Source organism: Archocentrus centrarchus, chromosome 6 (genome assembly GCF_007364275.1).
Source record: "Archocentrus centrarchus isolate MPI-CPG fArcCen1 chromosome 6, fArcCen1, whole genome shotgun sequence".
NCBI lineage: Eukaryota > Metazoa > Chordata > Actinopteri > Cichliformes > Cichlidae > Archocentrus > Archocentrus centrarchus.
The window spans coordinates 10743202-10764225 of NC_044351.1; the positions used below are offsets into that span (position 1 = coordinate 10743202).

Here is a 21024-nt window from a genome sequence, read left to right on the forward strand (position 1 = left end):
ACAAATGTCCTTAATAAAATTGTAAACATTTTGTGATATTAATGCAAGTTTTGAATTTAAAGTCAGAATAATCCCTTCGGTATTGTCTTTATGATAATATTGCTGGTTGTTTAGTTAGTGATGTGACAGAAAATGAACCACACTAACTGCTTAGTCATTGTTCTACCTCTAAACATGTGAAACCGAACATTTGAACAGAAGGCTCCACTTCCCCTTTCACCTGAGCGTGTTCACGCTGGGGTCTCAGCAGTCACAATGGTCACTTCATTTAAGTCTCCTTGGAATGCAATCAAATCCCTCTTCCCCTTAAACCACCTCTGAACTAAAGGGTAAACTTAACATTACATCATCCTGGGCCTGCCTTTCATCACAGAAGCCCTTCCAGCATTGGCCAAAAAGCATCAACATCACCGCTACCCCGTCCTCCCCCTTTTTCCAAACTCACTGCCACGTTTATGCTGATTGAAAAGAAAAGGAAGTCTGTTGGGTGTAATCTGGTGTGACGCCACTAATCCCAACACTACAAAATCATAGGTCCCATCCATGCTTCTCCGCACAGACCCCTGTGACTCCCCGCCAGCTACTTCACATCAGCCTCAGGTAGGAATCAGTCTCCTCCATTTACGTGATGCCTCAGGAGGTGTTCAGCTCCTTAACGCCTTCTGTTGTTATTGGGCAGCAGTTGTGCCTCGGGACACTGATGTTGTTTAATGAAATAGGATAAAACTTTGGATGTTTTGCTGCCTTGTTTCTCTTTTATTTGAGGTATCTAAACGTAGATCATTATAGCTCAACTCTTGTACAGTGGGTGGATCATGGGACTGACAGCAGGTCAGTTTGTGGCATTCCCACTGAGAGCAAGAATCATAAAATACAAGCACCCGTGATACCAGAGCTCTACTCAGCAGCATGTAGCATGGTATTATAAAAAATTCCTGTCAGCTGGATGATTTTGGTCATTTTGAAACTTTTTTGGGAATAAAGACTTTTATAAATGCTTAATAGACTATCAAAGCTGCGCTTTAATTTTCATTCATCTAAGTAACTGATTGCAACTGCAATAACTAATCAAATCTCTTTCATCAAGTGGCTTTTATACTTTATTATACTATATGTATACCCATGTGTATATACATTGTACTAATTTCTTATAAATTATACAAAATTACAGATTCATCTGCTCTATATTTAACATTTTGCTCCTTGACACCCACTGCCAGATTATGAAAGCAGAAGGCTGTCAAGCGTAAATCACCAGCTAAATCACCCAGGATTGGTGCTAAATATAACCAAAATCAAGGTACCGTGTGTGAGAGCACAGAGGACAGATAAAAGGGGATTTAGGCGGAGTATGATGTGTCAGTTTTTAAAATTTAAGTAGGATTCGTGTGGATCACAAGTTCCCTCTCCTTTTCTTTCAGACAGGACGAAGCTATTTTGAAGAGGAGACATGGCTGTAGTTGTGAGTACCTCCACGTTTCCACTTAATACTAATCAGTGATGACATTTTTGAGAGGATGTGGCTCTGATTAAATAATACCACTCCCCTAAGCGCGCACGCACACACACACACACACACACACACACACACACACACACACACACACACACACACACACACACACACACACACACACACACACACACAGAACAGCATTCACCAAGACAAATATCTATTCTTCATCTAACATAATTCAGCTGCAGCTCAGCATTTCCCAAAGGCCCATTGTTGCAGACACCGGCGACAGCCGCAGTTGCCTTAGCTGTTAATCTCTGATCCCTGCTTCAGGTCTACCAGTGGTCCTCACCATGTATTTACAGGCTTTGCAAGACTCATGTGAGAGAGATTACCCAAACACTGAGGCCTATTGATTGTGGACCTGCATCACTGGTATACACGCATCCTGTCTCACGTGGATTAGACATGTTTTAAAGCTCACACAGCAAAACCCAGTCTTGTGAGAGAATTACATTGACACCAAAAGGCACTGTTCAACTTAAGTGTTTCATTGTAGTCACAGTAAATATGAATAATCTTAACCACAAAAAGTAAGGAAATTTGTGTTTGGTCCATTATTTCTTTATTGTAAAGCCTGCTTATTTCCCCTTAAATGGTTCCACATTTGTAAGGAAAATGCATTTGTGGGTTGAGCAGCAAATCTTCTCTGCCAATGCCAAACAGTTTATTCTGGTAATGGCTGCTGTTTGGTGTTGTTTATTGGGCTGGATGATTGAAGTTTGAAGAAACAAGACATATTGACATTTTAACAATTTATTTATTTAACAAACAGGTGCATCAGTAACATATGGAAAAACCATACACAGCCACAACACGATGGCACCTCCTCCTCATGCTGGTCATCAGCTTGCTCACACACTGCTGTGGGATGGCATCCCATTCTTCAACCAGCATTTGTTACAAGTCAGCCAGTTTGGTTGTGTTGGTCACTCAGGCACCAACAGCACACCCAAGCTGATCTCACAAGTGTTCAGTGGGGTTGAGGTTAAGCCTCCTGGCAGCCCTATGAGACCACAGGTTGTCTGTGTGCAGACTCTTCCGGACTGTCTGGGTAGAGAGCCATCAGCCATATTGTCATGCAAACTTTGACTGCAAATCTTTAGAAGACTGCCAATGGTTCCTAAGTGCTGACAGGGTGAGAAAATGGTCTTGTTGTGGTGTCATCTTCTTGGGACGCCCACTTCGCAGCCTGACTTCCCCTATTAAATGGAACTTGGCCTTCAATTTGGTGATGGTACTAGGGTTCACGCCAAATAAGGCTGCAACTTGGTTTTGCAGAACACCAGCTTGAAGTTGCCCTATCCAGGTTAGCCAAATGTGGCATGGCAAACAGGCACCTGATCATCAGCACCTGGGGTACCAGACATTCAAAATAAGAGTCAATAAGCTGTTTAGCATTGGCAGAGAAGATCTGACAAGTTTTCATGGGCTCAACCCACATACTCAACTCTGCTGCTCAACCCTCAAATGCCTTTTCCTTACAAATGTGGCACCAATAAACAGGGTTTCCAACAGTATAAGATTTATTGCCAAGAAGCATTGTTACAACAAAGAAATAATGGACACAAATTTCCTTAGTTTTTGTTCTAAGTTTATTTCTGTGCTCACAGGGAAACTGTTTTCCATATGCCATTATAACAAACTGTGACATGATTAATTATCCTCCCTCACTCCAGACATTTTGGCAGGTGCAACCATTAAAAATGAATGTGTGTCATTCACCTGAGCCACCAAGCCACTGAACATTCACAATATCAGAGTCCTTGAAATGGCACACCTAAATGGAAAGAATCAAAATTTAATCATATTAATCTTTCCTGTACTATGATCAAATGTCTGCTCTGAACAGGGCCTATTGGTCAAAAGCACAACAATAAATGGGAAGTTTTAAACCAACAGAGAATGGACAGAAACATTTTCACTAAGTTATTGAAGTGGATATAACATGCTCATTTCCAGTTCCATAATTATTTTCTTATCTCTGATTTTCTGAGACTCTACTAGAGTAGCTTTGCATGATTCACAGTTCAAAATAATCTTTATTTATCTTTTACTGGACCTTGGTGCAGCCACTCAGTTCATCCACTGCCTCAAACAAGCTGTTTAGCTCCCTCCATCCTTCCTTTCTTCCTTCCTTCCCACTGTCTTGTGACTTGATTTGAACAGCTAGCTGGAGCTTCTGTGTTCATAGCAGGAGCTGTGTGCCTGAGATGACCAAATTAGGGAAATTCTCTCTTATTTGCAATATACAGATAAAATAGTAGAAAATCAAAGATTTACAGCAGTCTGGAGCCTGAACCTTTGGCTCACAGAGACTGATTAGAACAGCCACCACTATACAAATATATATGATGGGGCACCCAGGTACCTCAGTGGTGGAGCAGGCGACCACATACGTATGCCGCCCTACGGCACGGGCTCGAGTCCCAACCTGGCACCAATTTGTCCGTGTGTCTTCCCTGTTTCCTGTCTGTCTACACTGCAAAGAAAGCTGCTGTGGCCAGAAAATAAGGAAAAGGTTACTAGGGTTACATAAACTTCACTGTATCTTTACTTACCAAGTTACCATTATTATGGGTACTTGTGCCTACTCTACCACCTGAAGCTGAAAACCTCACATTTTACTTTTAACACAATGTCTAATCAGTCTTAAAGTTACTATCTAAGCCTTAACATTATTTTATCGAGGAGATAACCCTTTCAGTGCAGCAACAAAGGTGACAAAAGATGCACTGATTGTATTTGTGTACTTTGCTAGCAGAGGTTTCAGATGATCAAACACAGGTGCAAGTGATAGTATCAGCTGCAATTTATCTGCGCTAGAACTGAGAGGCCCTTTTCTAATGTTTGTTCACTTTACCAGTTAGAGCTGAATGAGAAAGAGTTATTGTTAGTGATGGATTTGTTATAATTTCACTGCTATGACACATTAAAGTGTTGGCACAAACTGATGGGGTATCCTATTACATATGAGCCATCACAGTTAATGTGTTAATAGTTAATGTGTGAACCATATCTCTTGGCTGGCCTGGGAACACCATGAATTTACATCTGGACTGAAAACATATTCCATCGCGAGAGTCATGTGTGAGAGTAATGTGTCTCTGGGTCCATTTCATTCATATTTAAATGCATACTGTGGGAATGAACTGTGACAGGTTACATGTCTTTAATTCTCTCTGGGAAAATGGGGATCACTGGACCGAGAGCCAGCTTATATCACTATAAACAAGTATAATGTTCTAAACAACCACGACAAGCTGTATTAATATTTTCCGTCTCCTCAGAGTGGAACTTACCGTATGGTGTCGGAGGAGGAGCAGGAGCTCAGGGCCAAGCTGGAACGTCTGACTGTCAAGGACCACGGACCAGTTTTTGGACCCTGCTCCAACCTGCCAGACCACACCAGGCAGAAGGTGATCAACGAAACAAACAAGCAAAATATCTATTGAAATCTTTGTGGACAGGACAGTGTGTAATAACATCAAGATTCACCAGAGTCACATCAGAACATAAAAGACTTTAACAAGGAATATTCTTAAGGCTGTACTAGGATGTCCAACACCCTTTCACAATAGGTGTCAGAAAAAATTAAAACAACTCGGGATTGCAGCATAAGTTTGCTTTTATGTTCCTGTCAAATTTTTTCTTAAGTACCAGATTGAAAGCTGTGATTTTAAGGCTAACTTGTCGTTATTAACTCTAGCTATACAGCTAACCTAGCCCATCTGTCACCCTGTATCCGGAAGAACACAATAACTTGATCAGCAAGTAAGGTCAGCGGCACAGTGACAGGAGAATTAGCATTTTTTTTAAATTATTTTTTATTTTATAGTAACTAAAACACAAGGAGAATAGGCCCCTTGCCAGGGTTGAAACCAGGACCATCATGCTATAAGCAAACAGTGCTGATCACTGAGCCGCTGTGCTGCAACTTCCCAGCGCTTATATTAATTTTACCAATACATTTGCATTCATTACACCTTTCAGTGGATGAGTTTTGCATGCATCATTCTTTGACCATATCTATGAAAGTAAATCTTTGGGCAGCATGTGACTAAAACCAGAACTATCCAAATATAATCTGTGAACTAACTGCCTACAGGCCAAGGATGAGCTGAATGAGACTGATGAGAAGCGGGTGTCTGCAGTGAAGGAGCTGCGGGCAATAATTAAGGAAAAGGCAGAAGGAGGTGATGAGCTGGCCAAGGGGGTGAAGGACACCTTTGGGGAGAAGCCAGACAATATTCTGACCCGCTTTATTCGCGCCAGGAAGTACGATGTGGCCAGGGCCTTCGACCTTATGAAGGGTACATGAAAATGAGCACTTGAAAATGGCAGACCTAAATACGTCCATATCATTTCTTGAAAGTGTAACTATGCTATCAATTCTAAATAGTTGTGTAGCTGCACAAACACCTGGATTTATCATAAAATCCAGGTTAAAGAAACCCAACACCTGCTGTACAAAAAAACAACTATTTCTTTCAAGTTGCTGAAAAGGATGAAATGAAATCTAAAAGGCCTCCCGTGCTTCTATCCAGGCTATGTGCGTTTCAGGAAGGAATACCCCGAGCTGTTTGAGAACCTGACCCCTGAGGCAGTACGCAGCACCATTGAGGCCGGTTACCCCGGCATCCTGCACAGCAGAGACAAATATGGCCGTGTGGTTCTGCTTTTCAACATCGAGAACTGGGACTATGAGGAGATCACCTTTGATGAGGTACAGCAGTTTATATTAGACTGAAAAGTCCCATATTTTTCCCCATCCTTGATAGGAGCTTACTGAAAGATACAATAAATATAAAAACATGTTTGTTTGTGTCTGTTCAGATCCTGCGTGCCTACTGTGTGATCCTTGAGAAGCTGCTAGAGAGCGAGGAAACTCAAATCAATGGATTCTGTATCATTGAAAACTTCAAGGGCTTCACCATGCAGCAGGCATCAGGAATCAAACCCACTGAGCTCAAAAAGATGGTTGACATGTTGCAGGTGGGGTGGGGGTTTGGGTGGGGATCAATTCTTTTGTTTTAACTCTTTCAGAGGAGACCATTACCAAAGACCATTGTACAGCAGAATGATCACACAAAGCTTCAATACTTTGGCCGATTTCTCGTTTCTGTTGGGACTTTTTGACATATAGTACCAAAGTGTCTTGTTCTGTGTCTCCCACCAGGACTCATTCCCTGCCCGTTTCAAAGCTGTGCACTTCATCCACCAGCCCTGGTACTTCACCACCACCTACAACGTGGTCAAACCTTTCATGAAGAGCAAGCTGCTGGAGAGAGTGAGTCAAATGAGTTAGATCTGACAAAGACAGTGTAGGCTGGTTTCAGTTCTACGGGTGCATTAGTGGCAGAAATAAAGGGTTTGAAATGCAAACTGTGACTACTTCTGCTGTTCAAGCATCTAAGATATAATTCTGTTATCAGTAAAGGCCAATAAACTCTTTTTTTCAGGGCAGGAAAGCCGTAACACATTTGATTACATGCAATGTAAATGTGATACCACCTGATTTGAAATGAACCTCCATGGCAAAAAGTAGCAAACACAGGCAACAGTTTATTTTCACTTTTCAGTTTTGTATAGTAAACAGATTTTTTTCACACATTAGACAAAGTTCCGTTGTATTAATTCAATAATGTGTTGGTTTAAATCCTTTAAAAGGATTTTGAAGTGAGTTTCAGACTGATTAACAGAGCTGAATCTAATAACCATAATGCCTCAGACACTACTTCAAAAATTAGTTTTATGGTGCGTTTGAGCACAAAATTTGTGTCAGTGAGTTTGTGGATCTGACTTTTGACATTTGGCTGCTGAAGGAAAACCCACAGTTTCAAGTGGCTCTAACAGCTGCTGATCTTCATTCTAGGTGTTCGTGCACGGAGACGAGTTGGAAAATTACTACAAGGAGTTTGATGCTGAAATCCTCCCTGCTGAGTTCGACGGAAAAGGTCCCAAATACGACGGCAAGGCCACAGCAGCCAAGCTGCTTGACTAGACATCCTCCACCCCTTTGCCAACAAGGCTGAGAGCCTTTACGTATTACAAACCCTATAGACTGTGAAGAATCAAAGCCCAATCTAGCTATATTGTTGTAGGAACTAAAGTCATGACTGTGTGCAGTTATAACAATGTTGTACTGCAGAGGTCCCAATAAAACATAGAGACAGGAATAAGACAAGACAGTCAGGTGACAGCTTATAGTTATGAGTTTTGTAATTGATGACCATTAAAACAGTGGAAGACTTGCATGGTTTAAATAACTACAGAGTGCATATACTTCATGTATTTGCTTGTTTTTTTAAAGCATGTGCTTCACTTTACATAAGTATAATATGAAAATTGGTCTTTGACTCACCACAGTGTACGTCTTTATTTTTTGTTAATTTGGTATTTTTGCACAATAAACTGTCTCAGGCCAAACTGTCTTGCTTAGGCCAGGGGCCTTTTTGATGCTTCATTGTTGGTGCATTCAGAGAAGCTCTGAAATTAAATGAGATTGTAGATTAACTGGCATTATTCTGGTGTTAGTGTCCGCCCCCTTTTTTTTTTTTATTACTGGAACTGTGACAAAAATATACTGGTATGTAAATGTACTCAGTGGTGGATTAGCTGTCGCAGTTTTCATCCTATACTCATATACAAGGAAATGACCGGCTGCCCTGGAGGCAGTTATTTATCCAAAAATGCACGGTTTGGTAAACAACAAATGCTGGAGTAAAGTCCACAAAGTTGTCTGATCACAGAGAGAGTCAAGTCTTTGTTCCATTAAGAAAAACAAAACAAAACAAAACAAAAAAAAAACCCCAGTCAATACTAACCAGCTTTGAATACCAACTGTTCTGTCACACTGCGCTTTCTCTGGACTGAAGTTCACCCACACAGATTGTTTCATTACTGGCAGGCCCCAGCTTTCTCAGGACCCAACCTCTGGCCCCCCATCTCTTCTTGCACAAGGCTGGTATTCCAACAAGTGCCTCTCTCTCCTGCTTTTTTTTTTTTTTTTTAAAGTCTTCTTCTTCTTCAATATGATATAATAAAGTCTGACCCATTGTGCGACCTGGTGCACCAATAACAATGTCAATAAATGTACAATAAACTGTTTATAAATGTGTGGTGCAGTGATTTTGTTAATGTAGAAATTAACAAAAGGAAAGAAAGATTTAATTTGTTACATTTATTTATGAACAGCTGAGTCCAGTCAGGCTGTGCAAAAAATCCATATTCTCATGCATATTATCCATCCATCCATCCATCCATCCATCCATCCTCTTCCGCTTATCTTTTTATGGACTACAAAAATAATTTCAAGAACAAAAACAAGTTCCCATAACAGGAACTTGCTTATGTTCTTGAAATGATAGTGAAAAGAAAATCTTGTCAAGTAATTTCAAGAAAATATAAATACCTTTGTCTTATATTCCAGCTAATACTGAGTTCTATTTATCCAGGAACAAGCTACAGCAATGTTTTGCACTTTGCATATAATGGAAGTTAATTTGTAACATCACACCAAAAAGTTTGTTCATCTACTTTTATTAATCGTCAATGACTCTACAAAGTGCAGTAGAAACAATGGAGACAATAAAGTGCAAGCAAACAGTGAAAAAGTCAGGACATATTGCACTTATGTAGTAGTGGTGCTGTTGTATCACCTTTGACTTCAGCAGAGCAGATATAAAATGCATTAGATAATTAAAAGTTGATTAAAAAGAAAACTGTAGACTTAGTGGAGTGGAGTCCACTGCATTTACACAGTGTCTGACAGGATGTTACTCACAGGCAACTGCGATTAGTAAGTGCTTAACATGCTAATAAAAGCTCAGAATAAAAACCAACAAAGATTGATGTGTACTCACCACCTTTGTCAGTGTTTGAGACCTTTACTCAAACACTTCTGGTGGAAACTTACAGTACCATGAGTCACCACAGAGCATTACTCTTAACTGTGTTTAATGATTCATGTAGCAACCTCCACTATCCAGTTGGTAGCAATAAACTGCTTACACCCCCCACCCCAACCCCAGGCCAAAACTAGGCTAATGTTTAATATTAAACCTCTACTGTGTTTAAACTGAAGCCCAAACTGGTATTTGCGAGGTCAGTCACAAGTTTTCCCATTTTCCAAACTTACTGTAAACAGCTGTTTGTACCATGTTCATAACCTCGCCTCTCAGCTCTGGTTAAAGTATTTGTACACTGGGAATGTTTACAATAATCCTTTAAGGCTTCTTTATTCTCCTGCTTTTTTATTTACAGTGAATTTTCTGTTTTCTTCTTTGTGATTGTATTCTTATTGCTGTGCAAATGAAGAAAACAGTTATGTGTTTTGGTTATCTCCTACCATGTAAACAGCTGCATTTATGAGATTAATCTCTCTCATTCTGCCACAGTAATAACTTATTATTATGTTATGTAAGGCACAGTGAAATGATTCATGGAGTGTTTCAAGCTGATCTGGAGCTTTGAAGTTCTGCTAGTTCTGCTGTTATCGAGCCTAAATGCAGACTGACAATCCACTGGACAAAATGGAAAGCGAAAAACTAGAGTGTTATCAAAATTCAGTCAAACACCTTATTTGACAGAAATAAACCACATTCCTATCAGGTTTTTCCTTCAATAAACCACAACATCCTCTTAGTGAAAATACACTTTTGTGAGAGAAGTCCACCTTTGCTTCTCTTATGACAGAGGACGATGGTCGTGTTACATCACCCTGCTCTACAGCATAAAGAAGGGAGTAGCTGCCAAAAACCAGTAGAGGGCAAACTATTGTTCATCTGAAAGTTTAAAAAAAATACAAATAAAAAAATAGAGGAAGGAACACTTCTGCATGTGATCACATTACACTCACAGGTACTATCACTCTGGAAATTTTTACTTCCATGTTGGTTTAACCAACTCCACTCAGCCTGCGTTGTCTAATTATCTACATGTCCAAGAATTATGCAGCTCTAAGGCCAAAAGTGCTGAAGAAGAGCAGGCTGTGCGTGTGTCTCTGGACTTGTATGTACGAGCAACCCGCTGAGTGTTACCACATGCTTTCCAGACAAGAGTTCATGCCATAGCGGCTGCTCCTCTGACAGAACGACTGCTTCTTCTCCCAGTGGCAGATGGCATCGGTGTACTCCACTATGACCTTGTCCATCCAGGTGAGGGGCTGAGGGAACAGCACAGCTCCCTCAAAAAACCCCATGTGGCCTCCATGCTGAGTCAGGGCAAACATCACATTGGGTATTTTCTCTAAGGTGTAAGACAGTTAGGAAGAGAGAAGTGTGAAGTTTCAGTTCACCAAAAACCCATTCCCATAAAAGCCACATTTGCTAAGTTATAAAAAGGTGTGACAAGTCTAAACACAGCTCAATATATTCTGCTGAATATATTCAGCTTAAAAAAAAAAGAAAGAAAGAAAGAAAGAAAGAAAGAAAAAAAAAGTAGGCTCTTTATTGATTGCACAGATTATAACTTGAGTCTTGAGTCCAGTAGAAAAGAAGACAAAAACAATTCAAGAAATGTAATTCATGATTACTTAAAACATAATCCATTACACACAAACAAAGACATACACACATGGGAGCTCTTGCAAGTGAACTGCTGAGGCAAGACGAGGCAGTAAGCTATGGTCAGACACACACACACACACAGGTCCCTATATATAATCCAACAGCTCAGGTGGATCACATGGCCCTGAAAAATTCAACAAGACTGTCTGGGGAGGGTGTGTTTGAGCAGATGGCTGCAGCAAGACTTTATCAGCACTCAAGACTGTGTCTCTAGTGTCCTGTTAATTCACTTCATGCTGCTCTGAGTTAGTACCACTGCGAGGACAACACTGTGCTGTGCTAATCTCTGGACTCGACATCAACAGCACTGTAATATATAAGTGCTGCATGTCATCAAATAATAGCCTTAATATTTCTTATTTTAAGTTCAGTATGGAAAAATATTTTGTACTTACATAATTTAAAAAAAAAATGAGACCTTCAATTTTCTCAGTTTCTTCCATCAGCCTGTTTTCTATGTGTAAGACTCAGTCCAAATAAATCCAGAGGTTATGATGTTCACTACCAAGTATGTTTCCTCTTTCCTGTTACCCTTTAAACACAGTGATGACTAACTAACAGTAAGTCAGAAATTCCAACAGCCAGCTTTCAGCACAACCCCCAACCCCCTTTATGTAAACTCTATGGATAAAATTAGCTTTTCACACTAATATTAGTTAACATTACCATAACTAACATGCTAGCATGAATTAAAATGTACCTCGAGCTCCCTTTCTTGTTGCCTGCTAATCTGGGGAAATTGGTAGCTACTTATCATAACAGCCAGCTTGCAAGCTAGTCTGTTACAAAGAAAACATTGAACCACCAATGACTCCCAGTATAGAAGGAGTTCTCCCAAAAAACACAAACCTGCAAGTGTGCGTGGAACAGCCAGCAGTGACGGATGAACCAGCGGGTCGTCTGAGGAGTTTACCAGGAGGAGAGGTACAGTGATCTGCACAAAAGAGTAACCCAGTTTATTAATGAATTAGTTTAGACAATATAAAAGATGGATGTAGCCGCCACTGGCACTTCTGCGTCAACTTCACTTTTCAGACCTGGAAGCTACGTCCACAGTTTATATTGCCTATTATGGCTAGACTGTTACACTAGAGCAGCATCAGTGTTAAGAGAAGTTGCAAGTTCCAGCCACACCTTGACTTAATTATGTATGATTGCTGTCTAAGTATAATGAACAACAAAAGGTAGCAGCAGTATTATTTCACAGTAGTCTAAACATAAAGTCACTACAGAAGTAGTAACAGGGACCTTATATTAGACTCGTCACTCACTTTGTGGATGTAGTGCACACAGCTCTCCTTCTCGTAGTATTCTCTCAATGAGCCATAACCGTGGAATTTTCTGAAGTGAAAAATGATGTGATAACATAAGATCAGACCTGTAGAGTTTAGAGCAGCCTGATCACATTCAAAGCCCAGAACATCTCACCTCATAATGCTGTCATCAATCTGCGTCAGAGACGTGGCTGCATACAGTCTGTTCAGCTCGCCATCGCCAATATTGTTGCATTGCATGGCCAACAAACTGTCCCTGTTGAATAATATGATATTGAGACAAATCAGGGCATGAGACTGTGTCGTTGTATGGCCGGGAAGTGCTTCTATTTGTCTGGCTGTACACAAAAGAATTACAGAACTGCATTATAGATAACAGATTTAGGACATCTAGCTTAATTTCTCAGAATTAGGCTGACATTAAGAATGATTTCTTGTCTCTATTAGGCAGAGATAATCTAGAAAATATAGTGTCCTGCAAATATTTTTGCAGGGTCATTTTCCTCCAGAAATCCACTGCAATAAGAAAAGATTCAAGCCCATTTCTGACCTACAGAGCAGAATAAATCTGCTGTACTTTATGACTGACATTCTGATAAACTTTAAGAGTATCTGTGATCATTAATCAGTAACTAGAAATGTTGTGTTCCTCCACCTGTGTGACAGAATAATCTTCTTCATATTTTCTGCCAACACGAAGTTGTAGAGCCTTCGACACTGGTCCCACTGAAGGAATGTTTCCTGGGCTCTAAACACACAAGCGTATACATGTAAACACAAACATACTGTAGAACTGCATTACAAAAGAAAAAGTCACCACAGCAACTACGAGTAGAAAAACACTCATCAAATCTGATAAAATCTGCTTAAAAGGTTTGTTGACAAGTACGGGAAATCTACCATTTTTCTGTTTTCAAAGCTCTCTGGGTATAACTCAGAGCCAGTTCTAAAGTCTTCTTTCTCTCTTGCACTTCAGTCTAAGTAACTGTTGCTCAGTATTGGCCGAGTAACGCAGACATAGCAGCACAGAAACACAAATGCAGACAACAACATGACCCACTATGGCTCAGTCTTAGTTCTGTTAATCTTTTTGTCAGTTTACCAACCTGAGGGCGCTGTAACCCTGGCAGACGCTGACACAGCATAGCACTCGGTCCTGGTTTGATTGGTTTTCACCCAGGAACTTGCAGACGATGTTTCCTCCCAGACTGAAACCCACAACCACCAGTAGAGTCTGGGGGAAAGTGCGTTTGATGTAGCCCACCATAGCCGCAAACTCCCAGGTACAACCTAAACATATAAGAGACACTTTTACAAATGTATATTAGTAATATATACTCGATATGAGGAATTAATATATTCATAACATTATGCTTCAGATTTGCCAAAAGCTTGATACAGATAGGACTGCCCATTATTAAAGGTCTTGTTTGTCCACCTATATTTCTTTAAAACCTCTTGGTTCTCTGTAAAACAAACAAAAAAAAAACATAAAAAGAGACACTGTGGTATTAACTCTTTACCGTATGTAAACATGCGTGGCGAGGTGAGCTCAACATTAGGCAGGGCTCCCAGGTGGTTGAGAACGGCACAGCGGTAACCTTGCTGCTGGGAGTAATCCACAAAGGTCCGGATGTAGTTCTTCTCACTGTGGTTACCAATCCCAGGACAGATTACCATGGTAATGTCATCTGAAATACACACAAGGACACAAAAGAGGGAGCACATGCAACTACATTTAAATTGGAGTCATGAGCTTGTGTTAAAGTCAATGTCATGTGCACACTGTGGTGTATGTTTGGCTGTTGATTTAACTCTGCTGAACTGCATGGCATCGTTCCTTAAGGGAGTTCATTAAAGTTCTCCCTGCTCGTTCACAGTGTAGCAGGAGCGGCTCGTTACATGAGGCTAATGTTCTCTCGGTCCAAACAAGCACACAAAACTCAGGAGGAAAGACGTGACAATAAAACATCTTAACAAAACAACAATCAGCAGGCTCTTTAAGTACCAGCACATCAATCGTTACATAATTAAATACCCCCAAACCAGCTGATTCAGTGGTTTAACAGAAACTGACTAGTTTTTGCTTCTGACCTCCGGTGGTGTGAGCTCCAAGAGCTTCGAAGAGGTCAAAGGTCGCAGTGGCACCATCCTGCATCGGGAGGAGCATGCGAACCCCACAGGGCGTTGGAGTGTTGACACGTCCCATCTTGCCATAGAGGACCGTCTGAATGTGACCGCTCTTTCCCCACAACAAGGGAGGAACGTATCTGAAGAGAAGCACAAGCCCCATATTATGTAACCTCTACCCTGAAGATGCTTCAGAAGATCATCACTCTGCACCGTGAGCTACAGAAACTTGATAATTTGACATTTCTTTTTAGGTGTTCAAATTACATAACTCCAGAGTGACCGTGTATTTGATGTAGATATGCTGGCAGAACTTTTAAGTTCACAGCCTGTATGTGGTCGGTCAACTTACTGCTCCTTCCTGTTCAAGAACAAATAACAGTGGTTTGCTTAGCACAAGGAGGAGGAAAAAAAACAAAAAACAAACAAACAAAAAAAGGCCATTCACAGTGTTTATTAATAATAATAATAATAATAATAATAATAATAATAATAATAATAATAATAATAAAAAAAAAAAACCAGCCCCACTCTGGAAACAAACTCTTCAAGAAAAAAAGAAAAAAACTGAAAGCAAATGTCCAAACCTCTCTTGGATGTTTGAGGCTGGTGGCTGCATTAACTTCTGTTAGCATAACGCATCAGAGCAATTTCCATCTGAACAGAATGAATGACATGTTTCTTTGAATAGTTGGGCAACAGTGTTGAAAGGGGTGTGGGATATGTTTCCTCATCTTTGGTGAGTCAGAAGTGTTACCTAATCAGCAGCTATGTATATAAACGCCATCATTTTGTCATAGTCAGTGCACATTCTAGATGAAGCAATTACATTACATGACAGTGTGTTCAATGCACCACCGTTTCCAGTTAAATAAATGTTTTCCTAAATTCTTCCATGGTTGAACGCAGCACTGAATCTGTGGCTAAACTTTCCAATATCAGGTTTTGACAACGCAGAAGGTGTGGAACATCCCCGATCTAATTTGGATACTTTCAGTATATTATCATTCACGTAGTCTGAGAAGGAACTAGACCAAAAATGTTGTCATGTTTATTCACATTATGGTCAGAGTGAGAGAAGTGAAAGCACATTTATGAGTGGACGCCCCCGCCTCCACACAATTGAAACGCTCATGATCTTCTATAATGTCAGTGCAACAACACAACTGTCTTGTTAGGGGGTGGCTGTAGCTCAGTAGGTAGAGCAGGTCACCTACTGATCAGAAGGTCAGCGGTTCGATTCCTGGCTACTCCAGGCTACATGCCAATGTATCCTTGGCAAGATACTTAACTTTAAGTTGCTCTCCGACCGTCCTGTCGGAGTATGAATGTGTGTGAATGATAGTTAATTAAAAAGCACTTAGCTTAGTACATACGGAAGTGCTTGTATGAATGGGAGTGCATGGGTGAATGTAAACATGTTGTAATAGCGCTTTGAGTGCTCATACTGAGTAGAAAAGCGCTATATAAGAGCTAGTCCATTTACCATTTGTTTTCCAGTTGAGCCACTGACTGCTTCTGAGGGTGCTGGAGCGAGACAATGCAACATCTCTCTCCTACAATGTTTTTGACTAGACTCCTGCACCTCCTCTAGGGTCTGTTTTCAGACTTTGGGAAATCTAACCCTTCTTGGGAGCCAATAACAGCTCTTTTCAGAACACCTCAGATGAGTCACATAAAAGTCCACACGGGCGGTGATGCAATCACTTAAACAGAGGACTTAAGGACCTGTAATAGTGGGATTCAAATTTAGGCAAGCTAAAATCTGAAAGTGACAAATTTGACTAATTTTTAGTGCAAACATGCATAAGCCCATGCTCATGTGGTGGTGGTCAGGACAGAGTTGGGAACAGGGCTGTGTGATTCAGATTCTGGCTTTTATTTTTTCTAGATTTTTGCCAACTGCAGACGTCAGACACTGTGCTCACACTATAAATATGTTGCACCTGTGTATACCTAAGGCCAAAATGTTACCAGATCATGACCAAAACCAGATTCTAGTCATCTTTAAAGATAATATTAAAAGCTCTCACTCTTTGGTCAACATTGGGCAGGTCTTGAGCAGGTAGTGACTGAGCAGTGTGTCCTGGTAAATGATCTCTGGTGGTGCAGTGGGACTCTTGAGGTTCAGACAGCGGACAATGACATAGAGGATGGTCGCCACCGCTGCCAGCTTCATGCCATCAAACATGGCAGGCAGCTCCGGGCCAAAGGTGTGCAAGTCATTGCCCTCGATGGTGGCCATTTTAGATTTATGAGATGACCTGCTGGGTGTGCAAAAACATTTAATTTACATGAGCATGAATCTTACAGTAGACTGATTATTTTTTACACACTAGAATTACAAATTCTAAGAAATTAAACAGAAATAATGAAAACATAAAATATGTCTCAGGTCATCTTTTAGCCTTTAATTACTTATTTCACAAACATCAGCTCTCTAATCGTCAAAGTCTGCTAAAATGGCAGTTTCTTCCAGGCAACAGCATAAAATTACATGTAAAAATAGATCTTTCTGGCTGATCTTTATCTCAGGGATAACGGGTGCTGTAACTTTTTACATGGCCAAACAAGAGTCCAGCTATATAGATACACTATATTGCCAAAATTATTTGCTTGTCTGGGGGAAAAAAACTAGTCTGTGATTGTAACACCTGAATTCAATGATCTGGCAATTGGCAATAACATGTATTTGGTTAAGCTGATTTATCAGTATACTCTAGTATGAAATCTGAAAGAAAGAAAGAAAGAAAAAAGCCTCTTTGCACAAGATGTCATATTTAAATCCAAAGTATTGATCCTATTAATGACCAACTCAATGTGAAGATTTCCACTGGAGCAGCAGAGACAGCTTCAATTCATTTTGACAGTTTTTACTCACCTCGCTGAATGAATAAAATAACAGTGGATGTGTCGCTCATTCAGAGCTGGTAAGCACGCAAGTAAAATCTTATTGAATTAAATGACCACGGAAAATCAGAGGCCAACAAAACTACCTAAACATCTAATTTTATAACATGTCATTTGCGGTTACATCACGCACTTGTATTATTACACAAGAAAGACAAAATTAGAAAACGTCAGATTAGAAGAAACTTCCTGCTAGCTTAAAAGGTGCCGCAGTTTCTCGCCTTTTGTTTTGTCACTCAGGTAAAACTTTTTCTGTGAGATGTCGAGCAAACACAACTGGGACTTTACATAAATTACCCAATATGGGTTAAGTATGAAGTAGAAATTTACGGTCTTACCATAATATTTTCTGAAGTTTCTTTGGCTTTTGCTCGGACCCACCCGAAGTTTGGAGCTCTAACACCGCCTGTTTACAACGGAGAAGCTGACTGACCCGCAGCTCACTCAGGATGCCTTCAATGCACTTCAAATAGCTCAGAATTTTCGCTATCCCAGATGTACCATGTACAACCTACGTATTAGGGCTGTTATTTAAAGCCGTATCCTCCTGAGACCTTATATCCTCTGTAGTGATCACAAAAAAAATTTTTTCCTCGGTTCTCTAGGAGGATATAAAAGTCGGTGTACATTAAACTCAGCATTTCGCTGTCCGCTTTTGTGAAACCGGAATATCTGACAGTACCAGGAGACAGCACAGCAAACAGCTTACTTCCTACTTAACCAAAAAAACGTAACTTATACTGAAAAGAATGAATGAATGAATTAAAATAAAATAAATGGCTGCAGCAAACAGTGCTCTTAAAATTTAAATGCCACTTTAGTTTCCAGTGATTTGTTTAATCCTTGCATTGAGTGCGTTAACCACATGAGGGCGCCATTGACATAGGACACACTGTTGTGGTCAACATGGACTGCATCCATTCGTAGACTAAACCGTGTTTTTAATGTTGTTTCTTCTACTAATATGATTATAAATAATGTATACTTACAGTATCAGTCCAAAGTTATGACAAGCCATTCACTTTTACATGAAAAAGAAATAGTTTTATAGACAGAGAGCATACGCACGCTTGCCATTGTTTTATAGACATTTACTCACAATTGCCAAACCTTTAACTCTTTCAGATACATTCTCATAAACATAATCTTCATTTTTATTTATGTGAAAATGATGCTTAATAAACTGAAAGAAAAAAGCTGCACGGAAGTACAGATGCACAATTAAAATGAATTGCTTTTTGGGGGGAACATGTCAGCTCAATTATTATTGGTGTACATATATCTTCCACAGTCCAAGATACACCAGAAAGCCCCATTTGGCTTAATTTTATTGAGCTTTGTGCACAAAAGCAGCTGTGCAAACTAGGAATGTCAAAATGAGGCTCAGCTGACAGCTACACTCCTATCAATCATTTTCATTTCTTTATCTGTGCTGCTGTTTATGATAAATTCTCACTCTTGTTTCCAAGTGGGAGACAAAAGTGAAAGACAGCTGGGTCAATTATTCTTGTTTCTGTGTGGGAGACAGAAGTAAAACATCACTGATACATACCAGTTATACATGCATGAGTTCTGTGCCAAATTCCTTAAGAAGCATTTTCCTTTAAGGGTACCGCATGTTCTCAAGATTTGAGTTTACAGGATTATGCTACACTCTGCATTGAGGATTAGGATCAAACAGGCTCCTGCCTCATTAAAAGTTCATTTAACTGTCATCTTGTGGTGATTAACTCTGTTCAGACTTACTGACGGTCAGTCATGAGAAGAAGCTTTGGCTCATAGAAGAGAAACATCAGAGAAATCTGCCATTGCTGAGTACACACACCACGGTGACCGCTGATAAAGTCAGTCAGCCTGATGTGTACTTATGATGTCATTAACAAACAGGATACAGTGCCATTCATAGCAACTTTGTCACACCTCACATTCACTGAAATACATTTAACTTGCAATGTACTGCACAAAGAAAGGAAAATCCGCAATTCAGAATTAATCTAAACAGGAGTTTATACTGTTGCTCCTAGTCAAACTAATGAGAGGGAATACAAGAGAAGCTTAATGTCAATTCCTGCGACTTGAGACAATTCTTTGATGAGAAAATGCTCATTCTGGGAAAGTTTTTCTTTTCTCAGTCATCCTTGTTTCATGTCAGATTTGATCAAATAGAGAGAAAAGCTCAGAATGAAAATGTACTGAGTTCAAACCAGCAGCCAAAGTTCACTTTGGGTCAGGGGTGGGCAATTATTTTCTCAAGGGGCCACATGTGGAACTGAGACTGCTGTGGAGGGCCACACCAACAAGCTAATAAAGACATAAAATTACTATTAAGCAGAAATTAGTTCTCTGGTGTGACCCTCCACAGCAGTCCCAGTTCCTCATGTGGCCCCTTGAGAAAATGAATTGGCCACCCGTGCTTTGCATTCTTATAACGCTAATGTTAACTTTGCTCCGCCACTCAGTGTGTAGAGTTAGCAAGGAAAGAATGAAACCTCCAACATCATTGTCTAGGTATCAAAGCTGAAAAATAGGTGTAGCGTTGTATGAACAAGTGTAGTTGAATTTGTCTCTCAGATTTGGAGCTCTATGAAGAACTCACATTTATCCACAAGAGAGAAAGGTGAAAGATTGAGAGCTTGACAGAATCTAACACTCTTAGACATCACTCTTGGACTCATGCATTTCTTCATTTCACACCCACTCCCTCTGAGAGCACAAAAATCAGCTCTGACCAACTGCTGGATCTCCGTTCCAGGAACGCCCACAGATGGCTTCATACAATAAAAGTCTGGCCTTAATCTGCATGTCAGAGGAGAATTTCATGCATGGTCATCATGGAAATGTTCCCAGAACTTTTTATGAATAGGCTTGCCATACATCAACCAGGCTTAATCAAAAAGTGTCATTATAAACTAAAGCTATGATGATGATGATGTAGATTAAATGCATTTAAATTCAGTTTTAGAAAAACAAAAAGGGGCTCCTATACACTCCCTCAGAAAATACTTCAGAGCACAAACATTTTTGGATACAAGAAACTTGATTGATATCACATTTAGAATCAATTAGCTCTTTGGCATTGATTAGATTAAACTGGCATCTTGGAGCATATTCGTATATCATGTATAATTTGCAGTTAATGCAAAAAATATAACTAATTTGAACTATTTATTTAAGCTCTGTTGTCTTCTGGGGCCATATGGTAATGCTCTTTTTACATCTTTTTATATCTGTTACCTCCTTGTTAAATACATTTCATGTGTAATAAATTCATATATAGATATATATTCGTATATACATGCATAATGTTCAGCTATTATACATTGTTTAAAACAAGCAAACAAAACACATGAGGCAACGTGGTTTGCAAACATTTGAAATGCAGAGCTTTTACATGTTTTTTTAAAATTCACTTGAAATTTCATATGAATTCAGTACATGCAAAACACCATTTTTAGTTGATATCAATTCATAAACACTATGGGACATGTGTTGGAAAATTTCACTTCAGAGTTTCAGGTGAAAATGGTTGTCTATCAATAGGGAAAGATGTAGAGTAGTGAAAAACTTTAATATCCCCATGAGTCATTTACAGCTTTAGAAATATGCTTGCTCGTGTTAATTGATT

At 39.8% G+C, this 21024-nt stretch overlaps 2 protein-coding genes across 4 annotated transcripts; one reads left to right on the plus strand and one right to left on the minus strand.

Moving 5' to 3' along the window:
• The first annotated feature begins 496 nt into the window (after window positions 1–496).
• Window positions 497–8468, plus strand: rlbp1b (retinaldehyde binding protein 1b). Of its 2 annotated transcripts, none has more exons than XM_030732288.1 (8): window positions 497–600; window positions 1422–1462; window positions 4807–4935; window positions 5625–5829; window positions 6064–6242; window positions 6353–6511; window positions 6696–6806; window positions 7392–8468. In XM_030732288.1, exons 2-8 carry the CDS (start codon window positions 1451–1453, stop codon window positions 7518–7520), a joined length of 924 nt encoding a protein of 307 aa, XP_030588148.1. In that variant the 5' UTR covers window positions 497–600; window positions 1422–1450; the 3' UTR covers window positions 7521–8468. The 2 variants fall into 2 exon arrangements, with proteins under 2 accessions (XP_030588148.1, XP_030588149.1); XM_030732289.1 differs by having other exon boundaries at window positions 558–600; window positions 1426–1462.
• Window positions 8469–8891: 423 nt separating this feature from the next.
• LOC115781773 (monoacylglycerol lipase ABHD2-like) lies at window positions 8892–17845 on the minus strand. 2 transcript variants are annotated; one of them, XM_030731625.1, is made up of 10 exons: window positions 17738–17845; window positions 16523–16753; window positions 14454–14629; window positions 13883–14050; window positions 13466–13649; window positions 13015–13107; window positions 12514–12615; window positions 12357–12426; window positions 11935–12019; window positions 8892–10765 (listed from the first exon to the last, which is right to left on the minus strand). In XM_030731625.1, the coding sequence occupies exons 2-10, from the start codon at window positions 16732–16734 to the stop codon at window positions 10554–10556; spliced, it is 1302 nt and encodes a 433-aa protein (XP_030587485.1). In that variant the 5' UTR covers window positions 16735–16753; window positions 17738–17845; the 3' UTR covers window positions 8892–10553. The 2 variants fall into 2 exon arrangements, with proteins under 2 accessions (XP_030587485.1, XP_030587484.1); XM_030731624.1 differs by having other exon boundaries at window positions 8893–10765; window positions 16523–16756; window positions 17738–17833.
• Window positions 17846–21024: the final 3179 nt, after the last annotated feature.

What these genes read in the sequence shown, in the direction of transcription:
- LOC115781773 (XM_030731625.1), bottom strand. Translation starts at nt 16,734, where the DNA reads ATGGCCACCATCGAGGGCAATGACTTGCACACCTTTGGCCCGGAGCTG. An exon ending in TGCCCAATGTTGACCAAAGA is followed by an intron (nt 14,630 to 16,522) that starts GTGAGAGCTTTT and finishes GCTTCTCTTCAG; the next exon opens with ATACGTTCCTCCCTTGTTGT. An exon ending in ATTGATGACAGCATTATGAG is followed by an intron (nt 12,427 to 12,513) that starts GTGAGATGTTCT and finishes TTTTCACTTCAG; the next exon opens with AAAATTCCACGGTTATGGCT.
- rlbp1b (XM_030732288.1), top strand. An exon ending in GGCCTTCGACCTTATGAAGG is followed by an intron (nt 5,830 to 6,063) that starts GTACATGAAAAT and finishes GCTTCTATCCAG; the next exon opens with GCTATGTGCGTTTCAGGAAG. An exon ending in AGATGGTTGACATGTTGCAG is followed by an intron (nt 6,512 to 6,695) that starts GTGGGGTGGGGG and finishes GTCTCCCACCAG; the next exon opens with GACTCATTCCCTGCCCGTTT.